General features: G+C 45.4%; 1 protein-coding gene across 1 annotated transcript in view; it reads right to left on the minus strand.

Annotated features, from left to right (window-relative positions):
- LOC139920820 (protein jagged-2-like) overlaps positions 1 to 21914 on the minus strand; it is a 60876-nt gene that overhangs the window by 8833 nt on the left and 30129 nt on the right. The window contains exons 6-22 of the mRNA XM_078289481.1: positions 18981 to 19111; positions 17754 to 17873; positions 17382 to 17495; positions 16747 to 16860; positions 14525 to 14574; positions 13541 to 13714; positions 12940 to 13090; positions 12327 to 12491; positions 11504 to 11617; positions 9806 to 9919; positions 9057 to 9170; positions 8330 to 8446; positions 7668 to 7695; positions 3764 to 3849; positions 2790 to 2903; positions 2460 to 2575; positions 734 to 994 (exon numbers count right to left, since the gene is read on the minus strand). Of these exons, the coding sequence (XP_078145607.1) occupies positions 734 to 994; positions 2460 to 2575; positions 2790 to 2903; positions 3764 to 3849; positions 7668 to 7695; positions 8330 to 8446; positions 9057 to 9170; positions 9806 to 9919; positions 11504 to 11617; positions 12327 to 12491; positions 12940 to 13090; positions 13541 to 13714; positions 14525 to 14574; positions 16747 to 16860; positions 17382 to 17495; positions 17754 to 17873; positions 18981 to 19111 (2083 nt within the window). The remainder of the gene's footprint in view (positions 1 to 733; positions 995 to 2459; positions 2576 to 2789; positions 2904 to 3763; positions 3850 to 7667; positions 7696 to 8329; positions 8447 to 9056; positions 9171 to 9805; positions 9920 to 11503; positions 11618 to 12326; positions 12492 to 12939; positions 13091 to 13540; positions 13715 to 14524; positions 14575 to 16746; positions 16861 to 17381; positions 17496 to 17753; positions 17874 to 18980; positions 19112 to 21914) is intronic.

Consider the following 21914-nt stretch of genomic DNA (forward strand, 5'->3'; position numbering starts at 1 on the left):
GGACATGTGTGTTTGCGGTTGCAGATTCAAACATTTCCACTTAGCAATCACCAAGTGTTAACAATCCAGGGTGGGGAGAGAATGATTCCTAATGTATTGTTATGACATGACGGTCAGCAGGGATGAAATCTGATGTTGATTCAGGATATACAGATCAGGAGGAGAGTTTTGCACTGGCCAGGTCTCAAAAGTACTAGCCAGTACCCAAATTTCTATCCCTTTATTTAGTGCAAAACGGACGGGTGCCACACACTCTCTCCATTAAAAGTAATGCTTTTCTAGAGAATATTAAAAATGTAAAAAGTTTCATTAAATGGGCCTCCCGAGCCAAAATGTCATGTTTTAATATTCTCTGGTTAAATAAACATTACTTGAGAGTGTGGCACCCATCAATTTTGTACTCCTGGACTATTTTTGTGGTTGCACCTCTGGAGCCCAATTTTTACTCCTGTCCCCCTTTTTATTACCCAGGAAAGGGTAAAAATAAGTTTCAGCACCGCCCTGCTTCACATTAACACATTTTTTCCTGGGAGCTGCCCAGTACAAACACACACTTTCACTCCAGGAGTTGAGAGGAATTAAATGGAGCGAATCGGGGTTACATGCGTTGCTCAAAGGCACGGCGGCAGCAGTCATGGGGTTTCAAACAGCAACCTAAAAAACAAGCCCACCGCCAACGCTATAAACGATGACAGTACTTTCTAACTTCCATCTAAAACAGCCAGTCACTCACCTGCGGCACTTTGTCTCTATTGAAGATGAGCGTGATGCGGGCGCAGCTGTTGTCAAGGTAACCGCTGTTGGGCTCGCACTGGGTGTGCAGCGGCGTCGGCGGGTCCGGCGTCGAGCACACGCCCCACTGGTGGCAGGGCGGGGAGAAGCAGGTGAGGAACTGGTGCTCCACACACTCGTGTCCGCCGGGGCACGACGGGACGCCGCCGTCCGGAGCCGGGACAGCCTTCTGCAGGAGGCAGGGCCGGCGACCGCACCGCACCTGGGAGAACGGTTTCGAGATGCTTCACTTGATTCCACTACATTTCATTTTCAATTTACATAAGATTCAAATAATACAGGTTTCAGACTAGAGCTGCAACGATTAATCGATTAATCGATTAGTTGTCAACTATTAAATTAATCGCCAACTATTTTGATAATCGATTAATCGGTTTGAGTAATTTTTTAAGAAAAATAAGTCAAAATTCTCTGATTCCAGCTTCTTAAATGTGAATATTTTTGGGTTTCTTTACTCCTCTATGACAGTAAACTGAATATCTTTGGGTTGTGGACAAAACAAGACATTTGAGGACGTCATCTTGGGCTTTGGGAAACACTGATCGACATTTTTCACCATTTTCTGATATTTTATAGACCAAACTAATCGATTAATCGAGAAAATAATCGACAGATTAATCGACAATGAAAATAATCGTTAGTTGCAGCCCTATTTCAGACACACCCACAAAATCAGAGGCAGTTGGCGACTGTCTCTGATGTAAAAGTAGTGTATGTCTGAAAACTGTAATTCTTACTTAAAACTGCACTAGGCAAGATTTGTATGCAAAAATACATCGGTTTTATCAGCCTAAATCAGTGTGGCTGCAACAGAGAAGAGCGTCCCATCCCCAATAATTGAGATGCTGTAGATTCTCCCTGTTTGCCCAAATGAAATTCAGGAGTCAGGCATGTCAGGTATGTTCACTTCACTACGCTAACTTGTGAAATTCAAATTCAAACTGTCTCCTAAACAGCAGTGAGAGCAACATTAGATCTTCTCCTGTCTCGTCTCTTTGGTTTCCTTTGGTATAAAGCATCACAGACCGGCCGGTTGGTAAATATGAACGAGTTGTGTGACGTTTACTGACCTCACTGCTCAGGATTTCTGGGTACTGAAGTCCTTAAATTTCCTTAAATATTTACCTCAGTTGCTTAGTGCAGCTTTAAGTATCGCTCAAAGAAAATCAAACCTCTGCCAGTATGCCAAATGTGAATCTCCTTTCACCAATGGAGTTATTATTTAGGCTTACAAGGTCTCAGACTGGGCTTCTCTACTATTATAGCATCTCACATGTATGTCACTCCTGTCAGCTGAAAACCACATACCTCCAAAATGTCAACTTTTCAGGAAATGAGCAAAACTGTGTTATTTTCAGAATGACAACCATGACAATTTTGAAATTATACGACTGGCTTTGAGAGGGTGAGTAAGCCCAAAGGTCATGACATTTTTACAGGATCTGATGTAACTTTCCCTTGTGCTATTTAGGGTGAGCGCCTACGTAGAAACCTGGCGTGCATTTTAGAAGAAAACCAGGTTGTGGGTGAGAGCCGGTGTGCCATAAACGGTCCCCAGATCTCCACGTAATCCCTCAATTCAAGTAAAAAAGATGAAAAACAGCAGAAGCGGAGTTCGGTTTTCGGCAGACAACATTGATCCGTTGGTATCATCGCGCCAGGCTCACCTTGGAGCAGCGAACGTGGCCGTTGACGCACTGGCAGGCGTTGCACTCCTCCTCCCACCGGCTGCCGTGAGGAAACTGCAGGCCGGCGTGATGACAGGCTTTCCCCACTCCTATGACTGGAGAGAGGAAGACAGAGGTTCAGCTGTCAGAGGTCAACACCAAACATTTAGGAACGCTTACGCCTACTGCTGGAGACTCACTAAACCTCTTCCAACACCTCTTACACATACAGTGACATCTATAATCCACTTTCTATCAAGTCAGACATCAAGTGTGTGTGTGTATCTAGAAACGCAACACACTGTCCTGCCTGAGCTCCACTGTACTCACAGTCCTGGCAGCGCGGTCCAGCGCGTCCCGGAGGACAGACGCAGCGGTAGCCGTTGATTTCGTCCACGCAGGTCGAGCCGTAGATGCAGGGAGAGGACTGGCACTCATCTATGTCTGAGGGAGAAAACCATGCAGCTATTAATATGGATACACACAGAATTAGCAGTCATGGAGCATTGTTTTCATAGGTCAAATATGAAGTCTTGGAAATAGACTGTCCGGGTAAGTCCCTTACTGATTTCACCAACTAAATCCACATCAATCAAGAGGGGAAAACATGGATGAAGGGGAGAAGATGATTTAAGAAATATTTCTTAATCCAGAGAACACTAATCCATGGATGGAGGTCCACCGGATTGTTTGGAAGATGGTCCTAATATTTTCTATAAAACTAATATTTTCTCTATAATCTCATGCATCTAAAATTTGAGGATAAAAGATGAGGAGTTTCAGACACTGGCAGGTAGCAGATAAGTGTGTTTTCTCAAGTTCTACATGCTTCAAAACACTGATATATAACACCAAATCTTACTTATTATGTATTACTTGCAAGTCTTTGGCTAGCTTAAGCTTAACTTTTGCCTAGAAAATCCTGAGCTTTGAGAGAATGGGATGTTATGTATTTTTAAATATCATGAATGAGTAATGAAATTCAGAGAATCGCTTTTTACACAATGGATATATAGCATTTCGGATTGAAACGCCTTCAACTGGACAACACCCTGCGTCTGAAAAGGCCTTTTTTTCAGAGAATTCTCCCAGAAGGCCGCGGGAGACTGCACTGACCTGTCTGCCCAAATCGGCGCTGACCTCTCGCTCAGCAGAGAGGTGAGAGGTTAAGACCGTCTTCCTAAAGGCTTCCTAATCTGTCGCCCAGAAACAATCGGCTCACGCTCCCCCGCTGTGACCTCTGACCTCTGACCCCCCGCCCACCTGACCCCCGCCACACGCCCCTCCGGTTCCCAGGAACTCACTGATGCGGCAGTCCGGTCCGGCGAATCCCGGGGCGCATTCGCAGCGAAACCAGTTCACTCCGTCTACGCAGATCCCGCCGTTGTAGCTGGGGAGAGGAGACAGACACACATGATGAACTGCTGTTGCACATTTCAGGCTTCTGCCGTGACTTTCCATGACTTTCCATGACTTTCCATGACTGAATCAGAGCGCTTCCATGACCTAAAAATACAGTTTCTTCCTGGTTTGTTAATGTTGCTTTTCTAAATGGGTAAAAATTCTGGTTTCCACTAATTTGGCTCACTGGAAACCACAATCTAATGCAATGAATGTGTGAAACAAGTCGGAAAATAAGTTCTGGTATATTCTATCAAGTGACAAATTTGTAAAACTCCCTAATATTCCCTGACTTCCACAGAGAAATACCTGCCATACAGGCTTCACCTCCAATGAGAACTTGTTGCCAATGAGCATCTGCTATTTGGTGGATGCTTTTATCCAAAGCACCTGACGGCACTATGGCTGCAACTAACGATTATTTTCATTATCGGTTAATTATTTTCTCGATTCATAGAGTAATCACATAGTCTATTAAATGTCAAAAACAATGACAAATGCCCATCAGAAATTGCTGACTTAGTCTGACCAGCAGCCAAAAAAACACCCAAAGTATTCATTTTATAATGATATGAAACAGAGAAAAGCAGCAAATCTTTGCATTTGTGAAGCTGCAGCCAACAAATGTTTGGTATTTTTACTTGATAAATGACTAGAAAATTCATCGATTATAGTTTTGATAATCCATCAATTTTCTGTCAATTGATACAGCACTAGACAGTACCATGGCTGCATGACTTTACCATGAGTGAAGCCAGTGGGAATGAAACCCCGAACCCTGCAGAGTTAGTGCCTCACTCTACACATTCAGCTTCACAGGGAACAGAACCGGTAACGCTGAAGGTAATGGTGCCATACTCTACACAGGGAACAGAACCGGTAACACTGAAGGTAACGGTGCCATACTCTACACAGGGAACAGAACCGGTAACGCTGAAGGTAACGGTGCCATACTCTACACAGGGAACAGAACCGGTCACCCTGAAGGTAACGGTGCCATACTCTACACAGGGAACAGAACCGGTCACCCTGGAGGTAACGGTGCCATACTCTACACAGGGAACAGAACCGGTCACCCTGGAGGTAACGGTGCCATACTCTACACAGGGAACAGAACCGGTCACCCTGGAGGTAACGGTGCCATACTCTACACAGGGAACAGAACCGGTAACGCTGAAGGTAACGGTGCCATACTCTACACAGGGAACAGAACCGGTAACGCTGAAGGTAACGGTGCCATACTCTACACAGGGAACAGAACCGGTAACGCTGAAGGTAACGGTGCCATACTCTACACAGGGAACAGAACCGGTCACCCTGAAGGTAACGGTGCCATACTCTACACAGGGAACAGAACCGGTCACCCTGAAGGTAACGGTGCCATACTCTACACAGGGAACAGAACCGGTCACCCTGAAGGTAACGGTGCCATACTCTACACAGGGAACAGAACCGGTAACGCTGAAGGTAACGGTGCCATACTCTACACAGGGAACAGAACCGGTAACGCTGAAGGTAACGGTGCCATACTCTACACAGGGAACAGAACCGGTAACGCTGAAGGTAACGGTGCCATACTCTACACAGGGAACAGAACCGGTAACGCTGGAGGTAACGGTGCCGTACTCTACACAGGGAACAGAACCAGTCACCCCTGGCGGTGTCGGTGCCATGTCCCGCCCGCTGAGCCCCAGACGGCGCCGGACTCTTTCGCCCGGTGTTTCCCGCGGTGGCGACCCGGGGCGGAGAACGGCAGAAGGGAGCGGGGAGAAAAGGAATGAGCCGGCCGGCGAGCTGAAGCTAAAGCTGATCCCTTATCAATGTCCAGACTTCATATGCAAATCCCCGCTGACCACATACTGAGCGGACCCTATAGGACCCCCCCCCCCACACACCCCCACCCCCTTCCCTCACAACTACCCCCAGGTCAAGGCTGGTGAATGGTGAGAGGGGCGTCTCTTCCCACCCTCCTGCCCCCCCCACACACACAACCCCCCCCCCTAATCCCCCTGTCAGTCATTGTGGCTGAGGGGAAGGGGGGGGGGGGGGGGCTTTTGTCCAGGAGAGGCTCTCTGATCCAGGGAAGCTGCCGTGCACAGCTGTCAGGAGACACACTTCCCTGGTTTCTCCCCTGTGCACGTGCACACACACACACACACACACACACACACACGCTGGCACAAAGGCACACATACACACACACACACATTCCTATGAACACACATTCATACGAACACGCAGACAGAGATGAACATAAAGGTATGCGTGCAAACACACACACTGATGAAAAATCACACGCATACACATACACACACACACACACACACACACATGCGTATGCTAGGGAACATAAAGATGCACACGCACAAATTCATACAAACACATTTTCATATACCATATAACACACACATACACATAGAAAAACACACACAAACACACTGACAAAAACACACACACACACACACAGGTATGCACATATACTACATACTCACAAATATACACATATCCTCACAAAAACACAGGCATGTACACACACACACACACACACACAGTCAGACAAATGCACAAAAGCACAAAGACGTGCATGCACACGCACAAACACATAGGTACACATGCACACACACACACAAATTCGCACATGTACATACACACGAGCAACCACACACACCCATGCGCACACCTTCTCCAAAATCACACACACACACACACACACACACACACACCTCCACATCCCTGAATCTTTAATGGGAAAATCCCAGAGCATTAAATCAGATTTGCAGGATGAGAGCGGTGTGTGTGTGTGTGTGTGTGTGTGTGTGTGTGTGTGAGAGAGTCGCTGCTCTCTGTGGGAAACCCCTCCACTCACAGCACCCACTCTGCCTGACTGGGCCTGGATGGGATAAGAGCGGCAAACTCGCTCAGCAAAAGGTGGCGGCAGTTAAGCTCCAGCTAAGACGTACAGCCGGTTGAACGCTGCGTCTTACACCGCTGGCACTTAGCAGACGCTCTCACCCAGAGCGACTTGCAAAGGCCGCGAGAGCAGAATGAGCTTAAAATTTCTGGATTAATAGTTAGGAGCGCAAGGATCAAAGGCGATGTAACAAATATTCCCATGACCCAGATCACCTCAGTCGAGTCCGAGTCGATTCCCAGACCAGGTCCGGAGCAAATCGAGTCCAATTCAACACCAACACTGGGTACATTTCTGTCCAAATGCCAAAATAATGATGAAGAAGTTTGTTATGGATGAACGGAGACGTAGCTCTGTACTGTTCCCTTTAACATCCAACTCATCGATGCATAGAAGTTTGACACCAGTGACATAAACAAGTTTCTACAGGTGAAATCCCTTCAATTGTCTGTAGAGTCGAGGAGAAAATAAACCAAACGTCAATAAAACTTCCCATCCATCACAGCAGATAGGCCAAGCTGTTGTTTTTAATTTTAGAACTGACATTCAGATTTCAAAAACGTCCCTCCATGACTTTTCAGAGTTGCAAGATTTTCAAAATCACACTAGGATATAGAATCATAATTAGATTCCCCCCTCCTTCAACAGCAGCTTGTTGGCCTTCTCTTAAACTCCCTTTGGCCTTTCTGGCGTTAATATTTTTAGATCGCCATGAAAAAGTTGAGGCAGCATCCAACAGAGACCGAGACATGTCAGAGTCAAAATAGGCCCAAGACCGAGACGAGTCCAAAAAAGCATTTTCACAACTGGACTCGAATACTGCGGCCCTGCTAGAATATTTATGTATGATACAGAAGTGCCACGTAAAGAAATAAGAAAACCCTTCTTCAACTTACCAGGGATGTGGATTGCAGTCATTGGCATCTGTGAGAGAGAAAGAGAGAAGGAAGACAGAATGAAAATCAATAACTTCAAAAGGGAATCAAACCTGAAGAATCCCTGCCAAAACCTGAAACCTGATAAGATCAATTAATTAATTAAAATGTTGTCTGTATGTGTCATTATGTACGGTGAAACTCTAAATGTTGCCACTAATGTCATCTAAAATAAGCTCCTGGAGATTTATTGTATTTGGAAGTGATTCTTGAAGTGACAATTAATTCTAATCAACAAATTGATTAATTCAGCACTGCAAAAAATCTCCATCTTAACAAGTCATTCAGCCTATTATTGAGTCCTAAAATCGTAATTTTCTTAAAATAAGTGAAAAAATCTGCCAGTGGGGTTTGACAATTTCACTTGTTTCTGATGCAAATCAACTTGTTTCAAGAAATTTCTAGAATCAAGTGTCATTTTCTGGTTTCAACAGACTGACACTCATTTCTAGAAAATTCCCAAAACAAGTGAAGCTGCATTGGAAACAAGTGGAGTTATCTCTCCTCACTGGCAGAATGTTTCTCTTGGTTTAAGAAAAATAAGATTTGAAGGCTGAATATGAGACTAAATGACTCGTTAAGATGGAATTTTTTTTTGCAGTGAGATGTAATAGAAGACGCACTCTGAGCACAGGTCGGCCCCTCCCAGCCGTCCTTGCAGATGCAGGTGAAGGCGTCTCCTCCTCCGACACACGTCCCTCCATTCTCACATGGGCCCGAGTCACATGTGCTGTTCTTGGCTGGAGAAACAAAAACGAGAGGAGGACAAGGAGGGATTTAGGGCGTCTTAAAGGTATCTAGGACTTCCACACTCCATGACTTTTCTATGACTTTCCCTAACAAAGCCAGATAATGTTTTTCTAAAAAAGGGGTTTTCTGGGCTTGCTGTGGAGAAAACAGCCTGAAAAAACACCATCTAATGCAATGAATGCGTGAAACAAGTTGGAAAATACAGTCTGATATATTCCTGTAAAGTAATCTGTTTGTAAAAAAATCCCTGATATTCCCTGATTTCCCCTGAGAATTTATCAAATTCTGTAACTTCTCCCTGTCTGGAATAGACCTCTCCAAATCCATAATATTCAAGATATTCCATGACCAGTGGGAACCATGCTTAAGTTTTTGTTTTAACTATTTTTAAAGTGGTAAACTTGCAAGATACCCACCTTTTCTTTAACTAAACTATGTCCAACCAAGACTGTAATAGTTACTTTTGGCCAGCGACCACAGACTCACAGACACATAAGAGGCCGTAACAGATCGTAACGGCGTAATAGCTTGTACTGTTATTAAACCATTATTCCCAGTGCCATAAGAGTGTAATTAGAGTGCGGACGGTGGGTGTCTGACCTGTGTTGCAGGTGCTGCCGCCCCAGCCTGAGGGGCAGCTGCAGAGGAAGGAGTCTCCGTGGTCGTAACACGTCCCGCCGTTACTGCAGGTGGTGGAGTCACACTGGCTCTCACCTGGGTGCAGAAGGAAAACATGTGATACTGTGCCAGTGTTGACTAAGAGATTACTTTGAGAGTTCAAAAGGGAAAACAAGCCCGCACAACAGCCAGTTAGGGCATCAAGCCTCGAAAAAAGAACATTAAGCAGCTGAAATCGTAAAAAAAAGATTCGACAATTTGACACGGTGCAAAAAATAAAAACGGAGGACAAAGAAAGCACTGATGATGCCTAATGGGCTGAAACGCTTGCTTACATTTTTCTTTGTCTTCACTTTTCATTTTTAGCACCATGTCAAATTAAAAGCTATTTTTTTTTACTATCTCAGCTGATTGATGTCGTTTTTTTATAGGCTTGATGCCCAAACAGGCTGCTTTTCCTTTTGGAGAATGTTAGAATACACACCAGCACTGAGAAGATAGATAGATAGATAGATAGATAGATAGATAGATAGATAGATAGATAGATAGATTATGCATACACACTTTTACACATCCCCTCCCTTTTTCTGTCACTTCTATATATCTTCATGTCTCTCTGTCTGTCTACCTTCAGACAAACAGGCATCCACAGACATACAACACACACACTTGCAGACGCATTTAACAGCACCGACACACACACACACACACACACACACACACTGACTTACGTGAGTGGCAGGTCTTGCCCTTCCAGTTGTCTATGCAGTGACAGTAGAAGTCGTTGACCAGATCCACACAGCGGCCTCCGTTCTGACACGGGTTCCTGCTGCACTCGTTCACATCTGAGAGAGAGAGAGAGAGAGAGAGAGAGAGAGAGAGAGGCGAGCGAAGGATCAGCACAGTAACAGGTTATGGTTACAGTTATCGTTTTCAATGCCAATTTTATCATCCGGTCACGCCAGGACACGTTCGGTAACGTGTCTGGACGCACGAAGATCGGATTCCGCTCACGCTGCTATCAGATTCTCACAGCCGGATTTGGACGTGGGCGCGGCTTGTGCTGTGATGACGCAGCCAGACGCCACGCACAGAGAAGCTGTGACACGGCTGCATTATCGTGTATAATCGTATACCGTGATTTTGTTTTCTGCAATTAATAATCACAGAATAGCTGTAGCTTAAAACAGAAAAGATGATGATATAAGACGCCAAAATGAAACACCTCAAATTATCTAGGTTATTAATAGTATTAATAACCACCATCTAGCAAAATAATCAGGATTATCGCTTTTGCCATGATGATGCAGCCTTAAAGTGTAATAAGTAATACACACATAGATTTAAATAAACCCACCCATGAGAGACTGTAGCAGGCATTTAAAGTCTGTTTGGAACGGAAAACAATGGGATGCCATAAAATCAAATTTTTATGATTAGATCTCAAAATTTGTGCAGATTAGAGTTTTAGTAATAATTTCTAGGAGGTAGAGCTGCTCTGGAGGCAGAAATAATCTCATTGGTTGAGTTAAACCTCAGTGGGCGGAGCCAAAGAACAACAGTTTTTCTGGCTAAGTAACGTTAGCCTGAAGCTCAGTGAAAAAAACAAGAGGTAAGAGAGGAGGAAGCTAATATTATGAAGCCTAGCGCTCTGCTACTAACTGAAAAAAATTCAATCTATCATACTAAGTTATCTAGGTTAGCTAGTTAGCTAGATGAGCTTCAATTTCAAACTAGCCATACTAGCCTATAGCTATCTAGGTAAGCTAGTTAGCTAGCTGCTGACCTTCAAACTTCATGATGCCATGGACATGAATGAATGAAAAAAGAAGTAATTTATATTTTTTTATTTATATTTTGACCAGAGTTCCTTCTATGCCATTCAGTTTGGCCAGTTAGCTAACTTGCTCTCCAAAAAAACTGTGGTTCTTTGGCTCCGCCCACTAAATCAACCAATAAGACTATTTCTGCCTCCGAGAAATATTTGTAGAACTAAAACTCTAATCTGCTAAATTTTCATTGAAATAGCCATATGCTACCTACAGGATAGATTAACAGTGTAGAAACACATTCAGACAAACGGAGACAGTCGGGCGGTCAAGTTTCCTGCTGCTAAATCCGCACGAGTTCCCGTACTGGCCCGCCACACCTTTCTATTTTAGTCTTCCGCTCTGCTTTCCAACTATTTTAGGTATAAGAAAATGCTAAAGGTGAGAAAACAGACAGATACTCCATTGTATCTGCTTCCAGAGGATTCCTGTAGACCTGGGCTGGGTGCTGCAGGACTGACTCACAGGTAGCACGGGTAGGCCGGTCCTCGTCTGCCTCGTCTACCTGACCTGCTCTCATTCTCCCTTCTCTCTGTCACTCACACCCACCCAAATATCTCTCAGACACACACACACACACACACACACACACACACTCACCGACGTCACACAGGCTGCCCTCCCAGCCGTCTGGGCAGAAACACTGGAAGGAGTTGATCCCGTCAATGCAAGTGCCTCCGTTCTTACATGGAGATGACACACAGTCATTAATGTCTGGAAACAGAGAGAGAGGGAGAGAGAGAGACAGACACAGAGAGAGAGAGAGAGAGAGAGAGAGAGAGAGAGTAGAAGGAGGGTGGGAAGAGACATTAAGAAGAACGTCAAAATTCATGAAGGTGCATGAGCTTTGGCTAAAATGCGAATGAAGCAAGTTTATGCCTGTTGTCCAATTTGTAACAACTATTTTTTTGTTTTGCCTTGCAGACATTTAAGAGGTAATGTAAGTGTCTTACAAAACCCTTAGATCTTATCTCAGCTCATCAGATCAGCTTTTGGGAATTGGAGAGAAGAACTAGTTTATTTTTCTAGCGATGTCCCTGCAATCTGACACTGAATAATGAAATCGCAATCGTTTGAGAACACTGAAAAGCATTCTGTGAAAGTAGGGGGCAATGCTGCAGTTAATTATACTACAAAGACAAAAATCCTAATATAATTGGACACGCAAAGGTCTCTGCACATCTAATCTGCATCTCCGGTGGCATTTTCCTTTTAATATTTCCCTTCCTAGTTACTTGTTTTCTTTCCTTGTGCTGTAAACTGAACTAAGAGGGCGATGATAAGCGACACTAGAGCCAGAATTACCGTAAGAATGATGTGGGTCACATTGATGGTAACTGATGATAAATATAGTCCGTGTGTGTCTCAGCGTGCACGTCTGGTGTGTGTGTGTGTGTGTGTGTGTGTGTTAATAGTGACTCACTCTCATGGCAGTAGGTGCCAGTGAATCCCGGCTCACAGGAGCAGCTGAAGTTCCCGGCAGGCAGGCTGATGCAGCGGCCGTGCGGCCCGCAGACATTGGATGAGATGTGCCACACCCTTCTCTGGGTGTCATTGGTTGCCACGGCGACGGTACAGCTGTCAATCACTTGAGGGCAAAATGGAAAGAGGCAGAGGAGATCAGCAAGGTAGAAATGTGTCGAGTTTAGGATGAAATTAATTTGTCTCCATCTCCCAAGTGGTTTGTTCAAACTGGGAAAACTGGAAAACTTGTACTAGACCAACAGGTGTTTATTTTCTTGAACAGATAAAACAAAAGGGCATTTATCAGAATTATTATGAAACTATAATGAAAGACAGGTTATTATTTGACAGGAGGCATTTTTACGGTATAAGCTTAAAATCCTAGCAAAAATGATTCAACCAGTCTCAACATGTGTCATTTCTCAACAATTCAGTCAAAGAACTTTCTCACGTCAACAATGAAAATGTCCTGCAAAGCCACTTCAAAAAAAATCGATGATCGCTGATTTTTTTTTCTCCAAAAATCACAGACCCGAGGTTTCCCCAGGTCTCTGACAACATGTGACTGGTACCTTGACACTGGTTGGTCTTGCAGTGGTCTTTCAGCTCTGAGCAGGTTTTGCCCTCGTAGTCGTCTGGGCATGTGCAGTAGAAGTCTCCCGTCAGACTGTGGCACTGGGCCTTGTTCTGACACGGGTTAGGACTGCACGGGTTATTCTGCACCTGCAGACGGAATAAAGGAGGTAGAGATAGATTCATGAATAAATGAATGAAGGTAGTAATGAGTGAAGGAAGGTAGGAAGGCAAATTTCCACTATGGTGGACAGTAATGTGTATCTAATCTAATCAAAATCTAATCAAAATTGCACAAAGTACACTGTAAAAAAAAGTTAATTAATTTGACTTGAAACCCTAATTCAGATCCTACTATTTTAAATGGTAATCTGGATCCATGTTTTTTTTTAAAATTTGTCTCCATCTTTGTTGCTCAGCCTCATTGCTGTGGTGTTTCTGCACTGCACTTCCCAGAGATCAGCTGTCAATCAAACAGTGTGGGCGGAGCTTGGATTTTCTGTTGCCACCAGACACCGGCTGTTTTAGAACAGACAATGGAAAAGCTTTCATCACCGTTTCTTTCTACAGAAGGATTCACCAGAAGGATCCGCTCCTCACCTCACAGGTTGTGCCTGAGAAACCCTGCGGGCATTCACACATGAATCTGTCCAGCAGGGCGTGGCACCGGCCGCCGTTCCTGCAGGGACTGCTGGCACAGCGGTTCCTCTGAACCTCACAGTGCCGGCCCACGAAACCCGGCAGGCAGGTGCACTGGTAGCCTCTGGTCGCCTCCTGCAACAGAGAGAGAAGAAGTTACCGAAACCCCGCCGTCACTATTCACTGCACAAGGTGAAAAACATAGAGGAAGCTAATCAAAGTGGCCACCTTTCAGATTTCTTCCTATGATGAACTGAGAGGAGCGCTTTATCATAAAGTATACAAAAGATAACAAAAGTGCAGGAGGCCAAGTCCAGTCCCATAGATTTTACTGAAGTGCAGGTTCACCATTAACACCAACGAGCACAACATTTTCACAATATGATATTATGGCACAGCAAAAATTCATATGGAAATAGCTTTGGAAAGTTTTGAACTTGATCTCAAGATATTTAGCTCATGATTTCAAAACGATGCAGGCAGCAGCTATGGACGACCGCGGACGTCGTCTCAACTTCCACTTTGGCCCTACATTGACACGCTGGGATCTGATTGGTCTAAGACACGCTCCCACCATGCTGACAATTCCCACAGCCACCTGTGTATTACTGGCTGATATGCTGACTGATGCTGTACCCAGAGGGCTAATGATCAATCTTTCTTGCTGCCTCCTGTTTCTGATTCCTACATGTGCTCACTGCTTTGGAGAAAACTTCTCAGGCATTATACTTAGCAACCATTGTTTAAAAGCCATAATACCCTTAAGGACATTCTTTACTGTAATGACAGGTACTTTGATGATATCAGCAGTAATTGGCTGAGTCTTGTACTAACTGCATCACTGTTACACCCATGATCATTAAACAAAATGCCCTCTTAGGTTTGATGGCTTCAATTTTCTAATAATTTCTTGGTTGGTCCAGATTTGACATTTCTGAATCTCACCTTGCACGTCCCTCCATTCTGACACTTGGCACCATGGCAGCTGTTGACCTCTGTTGAGGAAAAATATCATTTTTAGTCTTTAATTTAACACATCAGAAAGCGGAACATGCATGGGTGGTGCAAACGTGCAGCTGCTACAGGAAAGTAGGCGAATGCAAGGCTATCCATGCCTAGAAGACAGAAAGAGTGCAGGCTGAGAGGCGCAGGCAGGCAGATGTGATTCTCTTGGCTAAAGCACATGCAGTGAAGCCAGGCTGCAGATGGGAAACTACCCTGCAAGGTTCACAACAGATGTTTGACAGTCATGTGAAAACCCACAGTCTGTTTTAGAAACTAGAACAGTGCAGCAGAGATAAACAGGCCTCGGAGAGCCAGGAGAGACCAGAGGAGAAGGAGCAGAGCTACAGGTGAGAGAGAGAGAGAGAGGCTGATAGCGACTAATGATTTGCTGGTATGATACTAACTGATGTCACAGTTCTGGCCCGCCCATCCACGAAAGCAGGCACAGAGATATCCACCAATCAAGTTTTTGCAAGAGACAGCATTTAAGCAACGCTTCCCCAAACACTCATTAACGTCTGCAAAATGGAGATGAGAGAGAGAGAGAGGCAGAGGGGGAGAGAGAGAGAGAGAGAGAGAGAGAGAGAGAGGGGAGAGGGGAGAGAGAGAGAGCTAAGAACCTGCTTACAAGCCCCGCCACCAAGCGTAGCCTCCTGCCGCACAATGCACTGAAACTGAAGCCCAGATCCTGATACACACTAATGATACACACTAATGATACACACTAATGATACACACTAATGATATACTCTAATGTAATTGGGTTGCAGGTGCTGTTTAAACTCTGATTTCCAACTTGAGATTACCGTTTTCCTGCTTTTTTAGGCTTCTGTTCACATTCCCTGCTGACCGTTTCTTTCACAGCTCTCAAAAAAAAAACTTCTTCACACACACACACACACACACACACACACCGCACCACCGCCCCACCCCCCAGCGCCCGGCTTAATTTCTCTATTGCATTCCCTGCAGGCCAACCTGCGGCATTCCAAGTGGTCAGTTTCAGAGGCGGCGGTCACCGAGCCCGCCGCGCCGCCTCGCTCACTATAAACCGACCAGCGCATTAATACTACTCCCAGGAGGTAAGCGGCACCTGTTGGCCTGCTGAAACTCAACACCACCACCCCTCCACCCACACACCCCCCGCCAGCCCCCCCCAACCCCCCCTCTCTCCCAGGTACCGCCCGCTCCCTGAAAGGGGAAGCGCTTTGAGAATAACAGAAGCCCGTAACACAAGCTGCGGCGTTTCGGTTCCTCCCTGCGCGTGTTTACAGGTTATAAACTGTTTCCTCTCCCGCCTCGCCGCCGCTCCTGGCTGAGCTGCACAGCGCCCGTCGAAGGGGGCGAGGAGGGCTCCGCTATGCCGGGGCCTTGCCTCACCGTAGCGTACATACTCCCCTTTTACACCCCGTCTGGAGCCAAAGATAACCCCCCGGCGGAGTATATTTGGTCCCAAGGCTAGCAGTTGCCAGGCGGGAGGTTATTTTTAACTTTACTCAAGTCACCTGGCTCGAGTTGCAGATGATACCCAGCGAGTCTCTCCGTTGGACATGCGTACACACACACACACACACATTTCAAATTAGTAGCCACCCCGCAGTAATACTACTGGTTCGACACGGCAGGATAAACAAACAACTAGATATATCTCTGCAAGCGATGGGATTCCTGGAATGAATTTGAACGCACGGCATTCACAGTAGGTGCAACATACAGAAACACAGAAACACACAACACGGCAAAATATCACTCAACATGCAAATAAATCTGGATTTAGGATCAACCAAAAAATAAAAAGATAATTCAACCGACATTTGAACCTCATCTTCTCAACTTTTCATGTGCACACACTCGCCTATTAATATAGTTTCACTCCAAAATGCTATAAATCCAGTTTGGAAAATATATGCCTCATGCAATTTATCAGCCAATATGTGCAAAGATCTTTAGATGACTTATACATTTATTAGTTACCCACAATACTTTACTTTCATGCCAGGCATTTATGTTTTTTCCAAATGGTGGAACCTCGTTTTGGAATGAAACTCTTCATGTAGTCTTATTAACAGCCTTACTTTATTCTTTAAACGCCTTAAATTATAGCCGTTGTTCACAATATATCGATTAATAATGAATTGGTTAATTAGACGTGAGAGGCGCACCTATCTGGCAGGTCTTGCCCGTCCACTGGGGAGGGCAGAGGCATTCGAAGCTGTTCTCCCCGTCGATGCAGGTCCCACCCTGAGCGCAGGGGCTGGAGGCGCATTCATCTGTGTCTGAAACACAAACAAGACCGAGGCTCAAGCCTTTTGTTCGCTCTGACTGTTAAAACACTGAGGAGGGAAGGAATGAACACACACAGACATGTACACACAAACTATATTTATCATCAGCTACCATCAGTGATAAATCATTCTTACTATACTGCTGTGCTCTGGTTTCTTAAACATAGCCAACACTGGTAAAGTTGGTAAGTTTGTCTACTAAACCAGCCACTATGGAAGACAGCCAATTATAATTTGGAGGTCCTCTTCACTTCTAAACATCATCTTGGCTTGTAAAATGGTGAAATCGGCTTGTGAACCAGCCAATCTAGCCACTTTCCTGCAGTTTACTCCAGTTTCCAGCACCTCACCTTTAGCGCTCTTACCACAGTACAGAACTCTAGTCTCACTTGGCATCCACCTTCCTTTGTAATCTAGTTTAGATGCCAAACTTGTGCCCGGACAGTATATCTCATGACTGTACGGAACAGTTGGGAGTAATCCGGTCTTTAGATTGGTTTAGAGCCACTCACCTTTAGCACAGGTTGGCCCGGACCAGCCTGCGGGACAGTGACACTCGAACCCAGATGGGACTTCATGGCACGTCCCTCCACTGGCACAGGGGTTGGACACACAGGCATGCTCAGCTAGAGAGAGAGAGAGAGAGAGAGAGAGAAATGAAGGAAGAAATAAAGAGGGACAGCAGGAAAAAAGAAAGAGAGGGGCCAAAGAGAGGGTGAGGGCCAGAGGGAGAAAGAGAAAATACATACAGGTGTCTATAGTCATAAATCATCTGTCAGTTTTATGAAATACTTCAGAACCTCAGCCTAAGCCTAAGCGTGCCACGGCACCAACAACATGTAATTTAAACCCCAGAGATGACGCGTTTTGATTCGCCGACTCACCGATCTCGCAGTTCTTGCCGGAGTAGCCGTCCGGACAGGCACAGTTGTACTCGTCTGGCTCCGTGTTCATACACGTCCCGCCGTTCTTACACGGCCGGTTGGTCCCACAGTAGTTCAGATCTGCACAGCAACGGATTCTCATTCAACGTCTGGGTGCAAACCTACTCCATGCGTGTCAAGACGTCTTTAACTGTTATTTAAGTTACAAGTAGACAAATGCTGCCTTCAAGTGCTGTCGGAAATAGCATAATTACAAGGTTTGTGTACGTGAACGACCCAACAAAGTGGTAAACACTGCAGGGAAAGTCCGAATTCTCTTATGATCCCGGACTTGCCAAAGTGACATTTAGGGGGCGGAGAGCATGGAAGGAAGTAACAACTGATGGAAAAAGTGATGCATGCAACAACTTCATTAGAACATGCACATTTTCTTATTTCCGTTCTCTTGCTGCAAGCTTTTCTAAAATATAACAACAACCACATAAATACTTTTGTTCCAGGGTCCATTTTGCTAATATTTCTGTACAAAAGCATTTCAGTGCGGGGCGAGTCATATTTATGACTTGAAAACTTGGAGGTAGGAGCTAACGAGGAGCATGTGAAGGCAGCATAAGAACACATTCACCACTATGGCAATTTCTACTTCAGCTCCACACCCACAGCTCGCTCCCTGCATCTTGACCAATCACTTTCTGCGTCCTTGTGTGACCCATGTGGTGCAAAGACAATCAAACTGTAAGTACACACAAGGAACCACCCGTCAACCCCATAGTTGTGTTAACGCCGTCCTGGACTGTGATTGGTTGAGGAAATAAAAACAGTTTTTTCAACCTTTATCCCCACTTAAAAACAGCTTGAGCCAGACCTTTCTCCTGAGATGGCACCGTACTCAAACAAACGGAGTGACGAGAAAAGTCTGGCTCCACCAAACTGTACTCACATTCTTGATTGGCAGTGACAATACTGTATTATCCTGCTAGATCCAGTTGTAGATTTGCACCAAAATCCAAGCCAAAGTTGTAAAAAAAACACATCTTGATGCCAAAATCTCACCTAAATACCTAATTACCTACATTTTCTCCAGTTTTCTGTCACATATCCAAAGATAACGCTAATTTCTACCATTTTCCAAGGGATGAATACCTTAGATGTTGGGTTTTTCTTTTTCTTGAAATTACTGTGCAATGGAATAAGCGATGAATTCACACATTTTTTGGAGGATCTTACCTTTATCGCAGAGCAAGCCGCCCCAGTTCTTCTCACAGGTACACTGCCACGGCTCGTTGCAGGTGCCGTGAACACAACCTGGGTAGGGCAGGCACTCGTCACAGAACGGGCCCTGCCAGCCATAGTTACACCTGCAATACACACAGAGAGTCGACTTGAGTTGCATGTTTTCATAGATGAACAATTATACATACTGTACATCTGGGTAAAATAGCGGTTTAATGCATTTAATACACATAGAGGACCTCAAACACACATGAAACTGCCTTGGTCGCATGTTTCCATGGGTCTAAATGTGCTTTAATGCATTTAACTGAGTCAGTCACGTGGGAAGAGCTGTCTGCAAGTTTTCACAGAAAACAGTAACACTTGTAAATTAACTAAGACACACAGTGGGGTTCATTTACATGTTCATTCGACTTGTTTGCGTGTTTTCATGGGTGGTTCAGTGCTTCTCTAAGTCAAATAAATGCTCCTAAGACTAAGAATACGTTCTTATTTACAGCTACAGCCTGAGGGATTTCATGCACACAGAGGCGCAGGGAGGGATGGCTGTGGAAAACAGTGATAGTTGCGTAGTGATAGCAAACAAGTAATTTAATACATTTACAATGTGTGAAAACACTAAGGAGCACTTGATTTAGGGCACCGTGCCAGCCGCATGTCCTGCTGTGAAAAATCGAAGAATGTTGCCAAAAAAAACAAAAAAAAATTGGAAACCATTTTTATCCTGATCAATCACATACAAGTCATCTCAAAGGAAGGAATTCTACTTGCAAGACAAATGTGGAGCTTAATGTCTTAACTGTACTGAGACTATAGGAGAGCTGCGACTGCTGCAGCCAAATGTCACAGCAGTAATTTGCCCGGAGCTGGACAGAACGTCTTCATTAAGGTGAATGACACCCTTGCTGTGGCTCCTAATCTTAGGACACAGTGCCAGGGGACATTCCAGAGCAGAGTGTGTGTGTGTGTGTGTGTGTGTGTGTCTGTGCATGCGTGCTATGTGCATTCATACGACTTGCACGCATACGTTTACGCGCGTGTATCTTAGTGTTTGCGGGGTAAGACTACAGTATCTGTGTGTGTGCTACTGTGTGTTTGTTTGCGTGTTCTGTGTGTTGCATGTTGGACTCGGACCCCGGACCTCTTCCTTCGAACCCGGAATGAGCGTCGGGTTTTGTGGAACGAGGGCCTCCAGAGAGCCGCGGGGCCGCGGCGGGCCGGCCGGTGAAGGGTTAGCTAATCTGTTGGTTTATGGCAGCACTCTGTTATTCCAAGGCCAGTGGTAACCTTGCCCCACCTGTCCTGTCATTTCTCTGCCTGGGCTATTTTAGGGGCCAACCCCAACCCCCCACACCCCCCACCCCCACACACACACACACACACACACACACACTTCAAAATGGACGCCGACCAAACACTACTCCCTTACCAGTAGTGATATACTGCTCTGTAGTGCCTGTGCTGCGGTTCTGTACTACACTGCATAGTTGTGGACAGTTACGGGGTTTTACTTTTGGGGTTTGATGTTTTTCACACCACAGGTATAAGAAAGAGTGTAATGCAAATGGCAGGTTACAAAGATTATCGCTTTTCAAGGATAAAATTTATGTTAGTACGGTGTTGATTAAGTGTTGCTGAGCTGAGGAATGGGAGGATGAGGAATGAATAAAAAAAATAGCCCTCCCACTGTGTCTGATATGGCAAAACAGAGTCTCTAGGCTACAAGGAAGTGCAGTACAGCCAGGCACCCAGGCTACTGATAATACATCTTATCATTATTTATGTCTTTGCACCTTTGAAACAGTAAAATGCTTGTTGTGAGCTTGAAATTATAAGGTTCTATCTGGGTGCATTTCTGAGATATTGAGCATCAACTATTTGACATACCATCTGGCAAAACTGCTAAGTGCTTTCTATCTTTTAAAATTTTTATAATAACTAAATTTTTGATAAGTTCAGATAGAATCAGAGACTGTAGATTCCAAGCTCAGGTTCTGTATAAACATGCAGTAAAAGTTTTATTTCATGCACAATTTGTAACTTGAATTGCCTTTTTAACTGGGTGCCTCACCACAACAACTTTAATCTGATCTTGCTCGGGACGCCGCTGTGTGTGACCGCGCTCTGCATTGTTTACTACAGTATGTGGCGTACAGTATGTGCAGCGTTGCCCGGCGCTGCGGTCGGCGGCGGCGCCCTGCACAGTGTCAGCGCTGCATGCGGCGGTGGGAGAGTGGACAGTCTGTCTGGCTGCAGTGTGGGAGAGCGGAGCGGGGCAGGCGGCGGCGGGGGGGGGGGGGGCGAGGTGGAGGGGGGAACCGCCGGCCGGCCACAGGCCAAGGGTGGCATTACCCACAAGGCTCGCCGCTGCGCTGTTGTCCCGTCAATGGAAGGGGCCGCGGGGGCCAGCCAGCGCCGAAAATATCCCGCCTGCCCACGGCCCCAAACCACACCCTGCAGGACTGCATCGTGGGTAGGGGTAGGGGTGCTAGAGGGTGGGGTGGTGGCGGGGGGGGGGGGGGGTAACCTGCTCATCCCCGACCGCTCCGACACTGCTGAATTATTTACAGGCGATTCCTCGCGCCCAAAACCCAGCGGACGGACTTAGCCCGCTGTTGCCTAGCTACATCTTTAGTAGTGTCACATGAGGGAGCGTAGGTTGTGAATGCGCTGTGTAAGGAAACAAGACACCCAGCACACATTTTTAGTTTTCCTCTGCCAGGCAGGGCTTTTTTCTTTTTTTTTTTTGCTTTTTCTTACTCTCTCTTTCTGTCTTACTCTCTCTCCCTCTATCTTTCTTTCTCTTAACCCTTCGTTCTCTCTCTCTCTCTCTCTCTCTTACGTTCTCACTGCCTCTCTCCATCTCTTTTAGTCTCTTTCACTTTCTCTATTGCACCTTCCTCTCTCTCTTTCTATCTCTTACTCTCT

This window comes from Centroberyx gerrardi, chromosome 17, assembly GCF_048128805.1.
Source record: "Centroberyx gerrardi isolate f3 chromosome 17, fCenGer3.hap1.cur.20231027, whole genome shotgun sequence".
Classification (NCBI taxonomy): domain Eukaryota; kingdom Metazoa; phylum Chordata; class Actinopteri; order Beryciformes; family Berycidae; genus Centroberyx; species Centroberyx gerrardi.